Source organism: Camellia sinensis, chromosome 10 (assembly GCF_055761805.1).
Source record: "Camellia sinensis isolate YWXY chromosome 10, ASM5576180v1, whole genome shotgun sequence".
NCBI classification, from domain to species: Eukaryota; Viridiplantae; Streptophyta; class Magnoliopsida; order Ericales; family Theaceae; genus Camellia; species Camellia sinensis.
The window spans coordinates 38,952,978-38,968,925 of record NC_138970.1 but is presented as its reverse complement, the minus strand read 5'-3'; the positions used below and the strand labels follow the sequence as shown (position 1 = coordinate 38,968,925).

Genomic DNA, 15,948 nt, shown 5'->3' with positions numbered 1-15,948 from the left:
ATGCCAAGGCAGAATCGGGTTGTGGAGGGTTTGATTCCCGGATCCTGCAAGATCCGAAAGAGGGGTTGCTCTTCGTCTTCGTCCTCTGTGTTGCAGAATTACCAATTCAAGCGGGCCATTTTGGTGGGTAAGCCTCCGGGATCCAGATCGAGCACTCCGGTTCCGTCTTGGAGGACGACGGCCGCGGCTTTGGATTCTCGCAAGTACGCGCCGTAGCAGAGCGGTGGTGGGAGGTCGAGGCCAGTGTCTGCGAGGAAGCTGGCGGCGATGCTGTGGGAGATGAATGAGGTTCCGTCGCCTAGGGTTGGGGACAATTTGGAAGAGAAGAAAGCGATCAAGAGAGAGATGAGAGTTAGAGAGAGAATGGAGGTGCCGAGATCTGTGCATTCGGGTTCTCTACCTCCGTATTTGTCTGATCCATCTCACAGTCCTGTTTCAGAGGTGGGTTTCTTTTTCTTTTTTTGATAAATTTCTTTGATTGCTGTTTGGTTGCTGAGAAAACAGTTGAATAGAAAGGAGATTTTTAAATTTTTTTGTTTTTGTTTAAATCAATTGAGGCAGAGCAGTAGCAATTGGAAGTGTTTGATGTTACATTCCTTAGAAACGTTGACTTGGCATTCCAATTCATCGTGACCGCTACTCTATTCTACGTTTAAACTATTCAACATAGTTGCTTTTGTTTGAAATCTTCAATCTCCTAAATTCTTTTTCATTATCCTAACATAAGATCAAATCATATGTTATTCAATTACTACTCAGTATTTTTTAATAAGCCCTTCTTTGTCACTTCATTTGTCTATTTCTATTCTTTCATATTTTGTCTCTAAGAACACAGAAACCAAATATAGAAGAATTTTTCAAGACATAACAATCCCATAAATGGAAGTTGGCAAGTCAAATTTGAGTTCAAAGGTAGCTTGACAAGTTTTATTGCCAATTGGTGGGAGAATAATTACAACATCGAAAAGTAAGGCATAACAATCCCACAAATAAAAATTGGCAAGTTAAATTTGCGTTCATGGGTAGCTTGATAAGTTTCTTTTATGTCAATAAGTAGGACAATAATTATAAATATGAGAATATTATATCAAACTGATTATTAGCTCAACAATAACTAAAAATATAACACAAAGGCCTACCTACTGAACTTTTAGACCAGCTACCCACAAGGTTTGTGTTTCATATCTTTATTTCTTCCCCTTTTATTTGTCAATTGATTAATAAGATGCTGCATTTCAGCTACGTAATTAAGTCATTTATTATTTGCACTTTTGTCTGCATCAGGTGGGAGCGACTAGGGGATATTATTGTGCTTCCAATGACATCCTTCAAGGATCCAGCATGGGATTCAGTTGGAGCTGAGCTTTGGCCTATTGTTGCCAAATCACTTGGTGCCCAGAGACTTGCTCGGCAGGTAAGTTCCATAAACAAAACTGCATCTGATTTGCCATGTCTGCTTGTTGATGTTGTCTTTCGTTTAATGGGCTTCAAAACATATTTATTCATGCCGATTTGGTGTAGTGTATTTTTTATTGAGCTGCTTTTGTTCGACATGTTAGATTACACAGTGATTGGAAGTCATATGGAATTTGTATATTTATGTTCATTAAATTGGTTGCTAATTGTAACTCTATGGAGACATCAAACATGTAAATTGTAATATAGTGACAATACAAATTTAATGTGCCAAATATTATTGAGTACGGCCACTTTCTAGCTGGAACAATAGACAACTGGAGATTCTTTTGTTTGGCACCAATAACACCAATGCTGTGTTGTTATAATGTTGTAATACTATCTGTTATTTGCATATCCATTGAGCTCACTGTCAGGACAAGTCATAGAAAATTCCCTTAAAATTTCAGTCAGCAAAATGATTTTGATGCATTTGTATTTGGTTTATAGTGAATGGCTCTCTGTTAAATGATTGTGCTGGTATTGCTAGGGCCGAGTTGCTCCAACTGGAACTAGGGACAGTTCTTTGGAGATTCTTGTGGGAGATAATGGCCGGGTTGACCATTGGGAAAATGGAATTCTCTATTCCTTTGATTCAACCAAGTGCATGTTCTCCTGGGGCAATCTTTCTGAGAAGCTTAGGATGGCCCGTCTTGACTGTAGAGATGAAGTTATTGTGGTATTAGATGTATGTATGTATGTATTAGGAGATGGAAGTGAAACTGTAACATAAGTAGTCACTTGTGAATTTGATCGTAGAATTTTAAAAGTAAAACTTTGGCTCTCTTTAGGAATAGAATGTTAAGTCAGGAAAATGGACTTCTACTCTATTATTGTCTTGGTCTTTAATCTGCCTCAAGTCAAGCACTGTAGCAGAACTGGAGGGTGAGCATGGCTGCCTTGTTGTTCTGTGAGCATGGTGGTTGATGCTGACATGGTCCCAGGTGTGTTCTGCTGGTATGTTTTTCTACTGGGTGTGGGTGTGCTCTGCTGGTATTTTTTTTTTTTTTTTTTTCTGCTGTGATTCTGCTCTAGGAATACCTTTGGAGGTGGGTGAGGGTAGCAATGTGGATCAAGTGACTGTGAATGCTACTGTGTTAAGGTGAGCTGGGGGTGGGCCGAGCCACTGCTGGTATGATCCTTGCTGTGTGTGGGTGGACTGGAGTCACAGGCTTATGCAGCTTCAGTTGGTTTTGGTTAAGGTTCTAGTATGTTAAGGAATTGATTAAACTCAGAGTGGCTTTGTGGATTAAAAGCAACACTGCAGGGTTTTACTACTCGGTACAGGATGTTGTTTCCCATATCCAACAAATTAGAACCCCATCAAAGGTTATTTAATGGTGTATGCTATTGCTCTATGTTGCTGCTCTGAGGCTGCTATTTGGTCTGCTGATGTTCTGCTTTGAAGTTGTTCTTTTTGCTGCAGTCTGTCCTTGTCACGATTGATCGCCATGAATGGTATGCCCCTCCTCAGATTTACACGCGCAATGACAGTACTGGTTTATGGAAAATAAAGCCTGCTTTGCCACCTGAATCTCCATTCTTGTCCCTTGGCAGGAATAAGGCTGAAAAAGCTCCTGCAAAACATACAGCTCCATTAGATGCTGGTGAGGCTAGTCTAATGGAGCATCTGCATCATGATATCAACCAGGAATCAACAGATGGTTCCCCTAGTATCGAAACTAGTTCTCAATATGTTGCTGTGGGATTACATTCTCATGATGACTCTGACGTTGGAACCAAAAAACGGCAAGTAGAAGAGGATTCATCTGCTGATAGCATTGTTATCGCTAACTGTTCCTTACATGAGCCTAGAGTAGAAAAGTTTGAGGACTCGACAAACTCAGAAAATGCTTTCCTGGAAGATTGTCAAGGTGTATCAGTCACAGCAGCTAATGCTTCAGTAGCTGAGCGTGTTATAGAACCTACTCTTGTGATGTTTGAGGTAATTTTGTCGAGGATTCATATTATACTGTCTTTGTTGGTTGTCTTTTGACTGTTTATTCTATTGTATTAATTTTTTGTTTATTTTTGCTATTTTTGTTTATTTATCATTACTATTATTAAGTATTGTCATTACTATTAGTAATGGAAATAGTAAAAGTTGTTTGTTGCTGGATGGCATCAGACTTGACAAGATTAAGAGTCATTGGAAAAAAGAATAATATAAAAAGAAGGCAAAAGATTTGGAAAGACAATTACTGAGCATGGATGTGTAAATGCTAAGTCCAGAAGATACTTGTGAGTCGTGACCATACTAGTTATTAAGCGGATGAAGAGTTGGGATTCAAAACAAATTTGGTATTCTTGAAGAAGTAATCCTCTCATCATTTTTCTCATGGATCTGCTTTAATTCTATTATAAAAGTGCAACACCTTTTCTTTTCTACACCTATTTGGCTATTTTGATTTCTCTTTCATGATATGATACATGAGGTGACAATGATGTAGGCAATATTTGCGTTCTTGAAACAATATATATGTGAGAGGGAGATAGAAACTATGAACCCACTGATGTTTCCACTTGTACTGCCTTTAGCCCAATGTTACTCAGATGCAAACTGTTTTCATACATGGAAGGAGATCACAGTATAAAGAACAAAATGAAATATTTGAATTTTGCTTTCATTTCCGCCGTCAAGCATATGGTCCTTCTGAGATTTGTGTATGAGTTCTGTCTGAGTTTTCATGAACTATAATTTATTATTATTATTATTAAAAATTATTGTTACCGTAGCTATGGTAGTTGCTGTGTGGTTGAGAATGGTTTGATGGATGAGCATTTTCAAATTAGTAATCCTATGAGAAGTAATTCACCTGATGTGAAAACTTGCAGGTTCATGTACCACCATCATGCATGGTTGATGGTGTGCGCTCGCAACATTTTTTAGGAACTGGTGTTATTATATATCATTCTCATAACATGGGATTGGTTGCTGTTGACAAAAACACAGTTACGATATCTGTGTCTGATGTGATGCTCTCTTTTGCTGCCTTTTCCAATTGAAATCCCTGGGGAGGTAAAATTTTAAACGTTGTTCAGGACTGAAGACTGTTTTCATCCATCGTGATTTAGCCACTACCCACTAACTTCTTGTGCAGGTGATTTTCCTCCATCCTGTCCATAATTATGCTCTTGTTGCATATGACCCTTCTGCTCTAGGAGCTGATGGCGCCTCGGCAGTTCGTGCTGCGGAACTTCTACCTGGTAGGTGTATTATTTGTTGATTCACCGATCTCTGTTTACAAATATGGAATGTTTCGATTGAATTCCAAAAGAATACCTAGCTTGAGGGCCTATATTATTATATATTTAAAAATGGGCATGAAGTGGAAATCCATAACTAAGAAACAAAAATTTATCGTAACTGTAGATGGATATTTGGAGAGCCCATGCTTTTCGTGAACATTTTTTAACCAAGGATAGTCAAAGCCATGAGACTACCCTGAAAAGCCTGATAATAATGTGCGCCAGAAGCGGTCTCTGTGTAATACCATTCCTTGATGTTCTCACTATGCTGCTCTTTATAGTCTCTACCAAAATAGAATGTAATTATTTTTACTTTTTACCATGTAGATTTGCATTAAATTGATAAGCATTTCCATGATATCAAAATTAATGCACTTGCATTGTATGAATGAGACTCTCTGTTCTGTTAATGGTAATGGGAAGAAAGATCATACATGTTGTGACAGAACCTATGCTGCGTCGTGGAGATGCCGTCTGTCTTGTGGGATTAAGTAGGAGCCTGCAAACTACTTCAAGGAAATCTGTTGTCACCAACCCTTATGCTGCTTTGAATATTGGCTCTGCTGATCGTCCGCACTACAGAGCAACCAACATGGAAGCCATTGAGCTTGATACTGGTAACTTGACGAGTCATTTTAAGGCTTGAAATGGATATCAATTTTTCAAATGTTGATTGTCCCGCTGTCTTATGTTGTTCTTCTTGATAAGTTTGTCTTGGCGTCATCTGATTTGGGTTTCAGATTTTGGTAGTACATTTTCGGGTGTGCTAACCGATGAGCATGGCAGGGTTCAGGCTCTATGGGGAAGCTTTTCCACACAGGTTTGTCCTGTTCACTCTTTCTTGTGAGCTGCCTTATTAGGAAAACTTGTTTTGATTCTTTCATTCCCAATTACAGCTGAAATATAGAAGTAGTTCATCAGAAGATCATCAATTTGCCCGAGGCATTCCAATTTACACAATCAGCCAAGTCCTTGACAAAATAATATCTGGTGCAAATGGACCAAAGCTTCTCATAAATGGTGTCAGAAGGCCAATGCCACTTGTCAGGATTTTAGAGGTTGAACTTTATCCAACTTTGCTTTCCAAGGCACGTAGTTTTGGACTGAGTGACAAATGGATCCAGGTACACTCCCTGATATGAATTTCTTTTTTCTATTTCATGCTTTCAATCTGGCTACAGTTTCCTTTTGTTTTAGCATCTAGATATGATTTGGATCTACTAACAAAATACCAAAATACCAAAATACCAAATTTGTCAACTTATTAATTATTGAAGTTTATGAACTTATTAGGTAATTATTAAAGGGTTGACCGTGCTTATTAGGTATATAATTTGTCTTCATGCTAGACTCAATTTCTTTTGGTTGATTGTTCCTTTTAGTAGTCTACCACTCAAATGTACTTATATTCTATAGACCAAAGGCTAAATCTCCACCTCAAGATGCTTTACTAAAACTGGAAACAGAGCAAACTTTCACTGAACTATCTCAACAGAGCTCCATGTTTGTTTTTAAGCTGGGTTTAGTTAAGCTCCAATGCTGCCTCTTGATGAATGGGCTTGTTGTTGATGCTAATGATACTTGCTCGAATTTCTTGTTGCTTCTTCTTCCTCCATAATAATATATTCTTCTATTTTCTTAGCTTTTGTCTTTAACTGTGGTAATATTTCATTTAAATTTTGTTTGTCTTATTATCGAAATTATTATGGTGTGTTCCCGTTGAGAGGTACATTGCTTAATGTGCGGAAAGCAAGCCATAAACAGATCATGGAGAACGCTGAAATCACGAGCATCAAGCAGATTCTTGGACTTCAGCATGGAAAACAGTATGACAGTGTGAAGACTTTGAGATATGGTCATTTGATGATCATGACTGATCAGGTTTAAAACATTTAACTTCTTGTTTAGTCTTTTCTTTTGGTTTTATCTATATGCAATGGACAATGGTGAAATTTTATATGTTACAAAAATCTGTTTAGAATGTTTAGAATCTGTTACCAAAAATGTGTTACTAAAATGTGGGACCTCTAGTGATGTTTAGAATGTCTCATGTCATTTCTTTATGTCAGTAGCTTTAGGGGAATTGAGTTCTATCCTTTTTTGTATTTTTCTTTCATGATTGTTCTTCAAGTAAGTTATCTTTTTGGACAAAATAATAAAATCTAATTTTTCATGATAACCCACAACACTATATATATATGAGTAATGCAATTCATCACTGTCAGTAGGAGTAAATGCTGATAGTGTTTCACAATTGAAGAGTGCTGTATGGAAAGAATGGCTGGAAGGTTATTCTCTCTCCATGTCCAATGTTTATACTTAGTTTTTCTGATTTCTCTTGAACATGTACCATGAGTTTTGGTGATCATGAAGGGAAGAATGAAAGAGCGTCAAAGTTTATGACGTTGGGTTTACCACTGTATGGAACGTCACTTGTGCCATTCCTCGAATTTATGTGCTATGTTATTGCCTATTGGGAAATTGGAAAGTAAGAAAATATTTATTGTGCTGAAGGGCCCACTTCAGGTGAATTGCAAATTTTAGGTCATTTAAAGGGAATGGAGCTTTGATAGTTAACTATGCCCGAATAAGTTCATGTTAGGTCTTCAATAACTCATCATTTGTAAGATATGCTACCTAGAGAAGTAATTAGTGTCTGATAGAACTGCTCAACCTCCAATTAGCAATCATTGAATTTTATTTGTGTTGGAGTAGGATTTGACAATGACACAGGTATTTAACTTTTTTGCTTATCTTACTGGCAGGGTTGTTATGGCTGTTAGCTTATTAATCATCGTGTATTGAAATTTGCAGGTACAACAACAGGTACAGTTTTATTATGCCAGCTAGTTGTCTTAATACGATGTACATGTTTATAGGATTTAATTGATTTTTGCAAAGATACGGGTTTGCAATCCAATGTTGCTGCCACTATCATGCTTCTCTGATAAATTTTCCAATTCTGTTTCTTTATTAGGTGCCTTACATCACTACTGCTTTGATGGATGCGAAGCTTGCCACGAAAGGGTGCAAGGATCTTTTTGATTGGCTATCAAGGCAACTTAGTGGATTAAAACTTAGAATATGAATTATGTATTGTGTTGAATAGTTAATGAATTAAAACTTAGTGGATCTTTTTGATTGGCTATCAAGGCAACTTAATGTATTGTGTTGAATATGAATTGAAAACTTAGAATAGTTGTATTGTGTCGAATGTTAATGAATTATGTATTGTGTCAAATGTTAATAATTCAGTTAATTTGAATGATGCTTTAAAATTATAAGTTTATTATGGATTGATTGAATTATAACATCATTACAGGTGTATTGTTTTCCTGCTTTGACGACCAATTTATTAGTCGCGACATTCAAAATTATTTTTTTTTGCAAAAAATGACAATTGCCGACCAAGAGTTTTGGTCGCAAAAAATACATGTATTGCCGACCAAAACAGCTCTTGGTCGTGGAATCTCACTTTTGCCGACCAAAAGTTTTGGTCGCGAAAAGACACAAATGGCGACCAATTTTTTTGGTCGCGAAATGTGACAATTGGCGACCAAAAAATTTGGTCGCGAAATGTAAAAATTGGCAACCAAAAGTTTGGTCGCCAAATGTGACAATTGGCGACTAAGAAATTTGGTCGGAAAAATATCACTTTTCGCGACCAAAGTGTTTTGGTGACAAAATAAATTAGTCGCGGTAATTAAATATTTCGCGACCAAAAATTTAGTCGGCAAAATCCAACTTTTGCCGACCAACCATAATTTTGGTCGCGAATTACTTTTGCCGACCCTCAATTGGCGACTAAAGTAGCGACCAAAAAATTTGGTCACGGATAACTTTTGCCGACCAAAAATAGACTTTTAGCGACCAATTTTTTTGTTGCCAAAAGTGTTAATTCTTGTAGTGTATATAGTCATGTAGTGCTATAGAGGCGTAGTGGGAAGAGTGTGGTGCATAAGGTTTATGGTGTGAGAGGTTGGCGGTTCGAGTCTCCGCAAGAGCGGATCAAATTGTTCTACAACAATTTTTTTTTTTTTTTTTTCACGTTTGGAGCTTTTGGCCACTAAAGGTGTTGGTCGGCGATTCCTTGACTATTGGCGACTAAAACATTGGTTGGTAAATATATAATTTTAAAGAAATATAATTGACTATTGGGGACCAAAATTTTGATCGCTAAAGACTTGCTTTTTGCCGACCAAAGGTTTTTTGGTCGGCAAAACCCTCCAAGACCTTTCCTGACAGGGTTTTGCTAACAAACGTAGTGACCAAAATTTTTGGTCGCAGAATGTCATTGGCGACTAAAAAACAGACAATTGGCGACCAATATTTTAGTCGCTAAAAGTGACTTTTTTTATAGTGATAGCGAACCAAATTAATCCCAACTAGATTGGCACCAACAAGACCGCCCAATCATATGTTAGCACACCATCGAGAGTTGGTGAGGAATCAACCACAAACACCAAAATCAACTCACCCAAGTAGGAGTAAAACAATCCAAATACAAACCGAACCCCAAAATTGACAAATAGCAAGAAAAACATAACAATATCAAAGAATAACAGCCCCAACAGCCAACTGAGATGCTCATTGCCCGTATGGACCAACAGCAAAGCATAGCAACTAAAAAGGAACAGCAAATAGAAAATGACACAACCTACATAAATCACCTACAACCCATAGCAGCAGCAGCCACCACACAGTAAATACATATTTTCGCCTACAGCAGCAGCAATCCATCATAGCAATAACCACCAGAAAATAACCCATACCAAATAGACACATATCTACCATCAAAATCATGAAAGAGCATAGGTTATATTTAAAGCAGACAAAGTTGAGCAATAGCCTCTCTCAATAGCCAACCTTGACACAATAACAGCAGAGCCTCCTCTCAGCCTAGATCATATGTCTTACCCATTTTATGTTTGAAACAATCTTGTGAATGGAGTAACAGCGGCCCGAATAGTAATTCTTCAACCACATGGCCACTCTAATTTTAATTAGCTCAGACAAAGCATCAACATCAGGATGAGTATTGTTAAATACAGAATCATTTCTATATAACCACAAAGACCAAACAACATAAATAAAAACAACTCGCCAAACCTTCTTTTTCTTTTTCCTGAGCTTCCACCCTAACCACCAATACATCAAACCTTCAAAGAACCTGGTAACACCCATTGAATTCCCTACCAAGCCATGATGTTAGACCAAACACGCCACACAAAAGAGCAGGACAAAAGAAGATGATTAGAAGTCTCCTCCTCAGCTTTGCACAGCACACAATGCAAATTCCCAAGACCTCTCAATGCTCCAACTCTACTGAGGAAAACAGATGTTTTCAATCTACCCCGCCAAGCAAGCCAAGTAATGAATTTAACCTTAGGAGGAGCAAAATTATTCCAGACAAGCTCTGGATATCCTAGGGCAGACCCAGCACTCTATTGGCACCAATTATACACAGAGCCAACTTTAAAGATTGCTGACTGCTCAGCCTTCCACCTAATTGAATCCCTTTGATTAACATCAAGGCCGGGTCCTACACCCAACAGATTTTGCAGCCTTATCACATTCTCTTCTTCCCATCCAAAGAAAGGCCTTCTAAAATTGAAACACCAATAATTATTACTAACTCTGCGAGACATCTACATCTTCAAATTGATCTCCTTATCTAAATTCAATTGATACAACCTTGGAAATTGAGATTTGAGGCTTGATGTTCCTATCCAAATATCAACCCAGAAGTTCACCCTATTCACATCGCCAATCCTAATCCACATTTTCCAGAAAGAAGTTGTACAACGAAAGTTTAAATATGACACAACAAGGACCTCTCTCCAAATAGAAGAAACTGAAACCAAATCATGCACTAGAGGAAACCATCGACCCCCCGATACCCCATATTTAGCACAAATCGCAGATTTCCACAAAGCCTCATCTTCGAAAGCATATCTCCACCACCACTTGAGAAGCAAACATGCATTCATCAATCTGATATCTCTAATTCCAAGGCCTCCTTGCTTCTCATTCAGCTGCACCTCTTTCCATTTTACCAAATGGATTTTCCTTTTAGATTCATCCCCACCCCATAAGAACCTTGCGTGAATCTTAAACAAAGACATATAATAAACAGGTAGGGAAGACAAAACAGATTTGATAAGAGTGACCCTACCTGCATAGGATAGTAGCCTGTTTTTCCACCCAAATAATTTCTTTTTAAACCAATCTACCACTGGCTGCCATGTTTGTTTTCTACCTGGGTTGGCACCAAGTGGCATCCCAAGATACTTTAAAGGTAACTTGTGGCTCAAACAGTTAAATGTGGCCGCAAACTCCTCCACCAACCCATCATCAACTCCCACACCGCAAATCATACTTTTATGAAAGTTTATCTTCAACCCCGAGACCACTTCGAAGCATCGTAAAATTCGTTTGACTGCCATGATTTTTGCCCACTCAGCCTCACAGAATATAATGGTGTCATCAGCGAACTAAAGATGGGACACATTAACCTCTTTGTTACCCACAACCACACCTTTTATAAACCTCAAATCCTTGGCCCTTGATAGCAATATATTCAGGCCTTCAGCAACAACATTGAACAAGAATGGGGAAAGAAAATCACCCTATTTTAACACTTTTTGTGGACAGAATTCAGCAAAAGGGGACCTATTCACCAAGATGGAGATTCTAGCAGATTCCATATACTCCTTCATCCATCGAATCTATTTTAAACCAAAACCAAAACTAAACAACATTTGCAACAAGCAATTCCAATTAACAGTATCGTATGCTTTTTGAAAGTCCAATTTGATAATAAGGCCCTTCTTCTTTGATTTTTTCCACCAGTCCACCACTTATTAGCTATAAGCACACCATCCATAATGTTTCTTCCCCCTAAAAAAGCAGATTAAGCTTTGTCAATGACAATAGGCAGGACTAGCCTAATTCTATTAGCCAAAACTTTGGATAGCACCTTATATGAAGAATTTATCAAGTTAATAGGTCTATACTCAAGAAGAGAGCTTGGATTCTCCTTTTTGGGGATAAGAGAAAGAAAAGAGCAGTTTACCCCATAGCCTAATTTACTGTTGCTATAAAACTCCTTCATGAACTTCATAACGTCACCTTTCAAGAATTTCCACCCTTTTTGAAAGAACATCATATTAAACCTATCCAGGCCTGGGGCTTTGTTCCCATCACAGTCTTTTATAGCAGCCCATACTTCTTCCTTTGTGAATTCTCTCTCTAAATAATAGTTGCTTGGTTGGCATCAATCTTCTTAAAATCTCCTCAAATTCTTGGCCTCAACCTCTAATGTTCGGAAAATAAATTCTAGAAGTGAGAACACGCTACTTGTTTAACCTCACTTGGTTCATCCACCATAACCCCATTAACCATAAGAGATGCAATCGAGTTTCTATTATGTTTTTTGGTGGCCATAAGATGGAAAAATCTCGTATTTCTATCCCCTTTCAAAGCCTAGTCCATTTGGGATTATTGCACCCACAGCCACTCTTTTCTTTTTCTAAGCTTCCAGATCAAACCCAGTACCTCCTTTCTTCTACCCTCTTCCACCACAGTCAATCCCCTCAACTCAGATTGTAAATCCATAGAATGTAGAGCACTTTCAGCTTCTGTCAGTTTTAATTCAACATCACCAAACACTTCCACATTTCATTTTTTCAGAGCTACTCTTAAAGCTCACAGCTTCTCCATAATTACATGGCTAGCCCAACCATGAACAATTGTTTATTCCCAAGCTCTTTTTGCTTCAGCAAGAAATTTAGGGTATAAAACCCAAGCATTGATGAACTTGAAAGGTCTTGGGCTCCAATTCCTGGCATCTTCCATCAGCAAAATGGGGCAATGGTCAAAAAAGAGTCTAGGTAATCCCCAAACCTTGTATCTGAACCATTCTAACCACTCAGGGTTAACCAAAAAATGATCAATTCTACTCTATCTTTGTGAATTGCCCCAAGTGTATAGCCTACCTAACATTGGGATATCCACCAATTCCAGATTATTAATAAAATTTCCAAACTCAACCATACCTTTGTCCCTCCTTACACACTCTTTTCTTTCACTAATAGTTTTGACTTCATTAAAGTCTCTCCTTAGGCACCAAGGATTAGGGAACAAAGACTTCAAATTGGAGAGAATACCCCATAACCTCCTCATATTGGAATCTTCATTTGGAGCATATATATTACCAATTACACAGTTAATAGAAGAATGCATAATACCTGCCAAAAAGATGAAATTTCTGGAGCAGCAGTACTCCTTCATATGAGAAAATCAGAGGGTTCCAGATGCAAAGAAGCCCTCCCGCACTGCCATCTACGTCTACATTCATATACTCCACCGAATCAATAGGCCACAACGACCTAACAAAACTTTCATCCAGACATGATCATTTTGTTTCTTGCAGTAAAACCATATCCACCTGTTTCAGCCACAAAAATTCCTTACTCCTTTGCTTTCTATCTGCCCTACCCAGCCATCTTACATTCCAGGATAAAATCTTCATGAGGAAACAACTTTACACTAGAGCCGCCTACCAAGTGCTACAAGTAAGCACCTGGCTCCACCCATTTTGCCTTTACTCTATCGATGTCTTCAAGTTCCATTTGAATTACTCGCTCCACAACTACAACTTCTTGCCCATTCATTGCCAAACCCAGAGCCATATCCAACTGAACGGTAGCCTCTACTTCTTTTCTAATTGTCCTTTGCTTACATAAATTGTTGCTGATGGATAAAGATGATGAAGATGCATGTGCAGCTGCACGAACAAGGGCACCCCTTTGGAAGCCATTTATGAAAGGGATCCCCTTATTTCTTTTATTCCTCTAGAATTTACCCTGCACTCTACTTTCATATTGTCTGGCTTCTACTCTATTAGCCCAATCATAAACACTAGGTTGATCCACTTCCCCTTCTTCCTCACTTGGGCTGGACTCATCATCAATACTGACATTATCCTCAGGTTCTTCATTCTGGTTACCCTCCACAACAGGAATGGCCTTATCATTCTCAGGCCCCAGACTCTTCCCATCAAACTGGGCTCCATCCAGAACTACTTCCAAAGATATATTGGGCCTATTAAGATCACCAATACTTAAACTTCTAATAAGCCCATTAGGCTTAGAAGATGATGGCAACACCTCACCGCCTCGTCTTTCACTCCCTTCAGCCTCCCTTAATAATGATGTCTGCAAACTTACATTGGGGACTGAATGGACCAGAGCATGATCGCAAATTCCCATCTCTACAATGGTCTCATTAACCACCGATATGGAGGCTGAGTTACACATGTGATTCGATGCAGTCCCTACCAACCCCTCAGTAGTCTTCTTACCATTTGCCATGTCAAGGCTTCTGTCCACATCAGCCACAATAATTCCCACGTCATCACCCTCCTTTCTGATGCCATGGAACATTGCAGAACTTTGATCACCACCATCCATGGATTCTGTTAACAAATCCCCAACCTCGACTACACGAACATGGTAGGATCTTCCATCTCGTTCTAGAATAACCAACTTATCAATGCATTCCAATTGAGATGTACAAATTCTGATTTTGCCACACTTCAGAGACTCCATGCTCATTACATTATGATCAAGCTGAACAACTTCCCCACATGCATCTCCAATTTTTCGGAAGTTAGTAACATTCCAAAGATTTGGAGGCATACCAAAACAACTTAACCAAACCAATCTTTCATTATCTAGCCTCACACCTTTCTTCCATTGAGTGATTGCATCACACCATTCCAATAACCAATCTCTAGGGTTGTTCAACACTTGCTGCAATTCTACTTGTGATTTAAAAGTGATAAACGCATTTTTTCCTCCACCTTCTCTAAGCTATATATCCTTCAACCCTCTGTTATGATATTCAGCTTTGAAATCATTGAATTTGCAATGAGGTTTAAATTTAATTACTGCAGTCAGTAGTAGCCAACCAACAGCATATTCCTCTCCTTTGATGCTAATGTTGTTTCCACTATCAGTCTTCCCACCTTTAAGCACCTCAGCATAGGAACTTCTCCCTCAATACCAACACTAATAAAACGTGTTCCTCCATCTGGTTTTTGTACCCATGTTCTTGTATTTGTCAGATCCTTCTCTTTCCCAAAGTCAGCCTTTTTCACCTTCAAAGTTTTATCACCACACCATACTCCGTTAGCTTTCTAAATTGCAATCCCCACTGCAACCGAACAATCATATCTTACAAATCCAAATCTGGTTTTTGTCGTTTTTCTCCTTTTGTCAGGAATGATGGTGTTTGGGAAGTGAGTTTTTATGTAGATTTTAGTAGATGTAGGTTTTTATGAGATAAAAAATTTTTGGTGTTTGGGAAGATAGTTGGGTTTTTATGTGGTTGGATGTGATGTTTGTGAGAGAAAAAGTGAAATGATTATGGGGTTGGATGTGATATTTTGTTTGGATGTGTTTTTTTTGGTTTTGCAAAACTTTTGTCTTTTAGTGGAAAAAATGAGAAAAAAATTTGGGAACTTGCTTCCCAAACACCACCAATGTAGACATCTTTGACAACACCAAAGTTTGAGAACATAGTGAATAAGCCTTTCGGACACATTGAATCTGGAATCTTATCGACGAATATCGTGTTTAGATGACCTACCTCTCCATGCCTACCTTGTCTTCATCGGAATACAAGGTTCCACCCACCTTGACGTCGCTCCATTTAAATTTTGTGGAAGTTGATTACTCCTTAGTGTATTTTTTCTAGGCGTAATATTCCAATCAACATAACACAAAAAATTTTAGTGTTCTCTTTCCAAATGTAGTATTCTAATATAATACTCTAATGTAATACCAAAAAATCATACCAAGAGAAATGTAGATTTCAACACTCAACAACCAACATTTCAACCACCAATCCCCCAAAAAGAATCTTTCATACCTCACATTTCCATTCACATTCTAAAAAGAATCAGAAAATTGAAAAAATAAATCACAAAAGAAAATTCACTTAACTCAAATAACACCAAATCAAATAAATATAACTTTTCAAAACAAAAAAGAGTAATTAGTTCATAAGAAAACTCTTAAAACCAAATAGATCAATATTCTCCCATATGAAATTTATGGGTAATTTTTCCTTATAAATCACATTAAATCCTACAGATATTGCTATAAAATAAGTGGGAAATCACTGAACAAGTTAAAAAAAATTACACGAAGTCTGTGGGGTGCAACTCAAAATAACAAG

The 15,948-nt window shown here is 38.0% G+C and overlaps 1 protein-coding gene, 1 long non-coding RNA gene and 1 pseudogene across 2 annotated transcripts; all 3 read left to right on the top strand.

Annotated features, from left to right (window-relative positions):
• On the top strand, positions 1-2,188 carry LOC114310849 (tRNA wybutosine-synthesizing protein 2/3/4 pseudogene; annotated as a pseudogene).
• Positions 2,189-2,371: 183 nt separating this feature from the next.
• On the top strand, positions 2,372-5,846 carry LOC114310806 (protease Do-like 7). The gene is given in 10 exon segments (XM_082889969.1): positions 2,372-2,399; positions 2,491-2,557; positions 2,691-2,784; positions 2,882-3,400; positions 4,291-4,449; positions 4,451-4,474; positions 4,557-4,662; positions 5,151-5,321; positions 5,445-5,524; positions 5,601-5,846. Coding segments are annotated over 10 exon segments (1,494 nt in total).
• A 584-nt stretch (positions 5,847-6,430) lies between these two features.
• LOC145801068 (uncharacterized) lies at positions 6,431-7,982 on the top strand. Its single transcript, XR_014341943.1, has 3 exons — positions 6,431-6,585; positions 7,470-7,530; positions 7,682-7,982. It is a non-coding gene; the product is annotated as an uncharacterized LOC145801068 (long non-coding RNA).
• Positions 7,983-15,948: the final 7,966 nt, after the last annotated feature.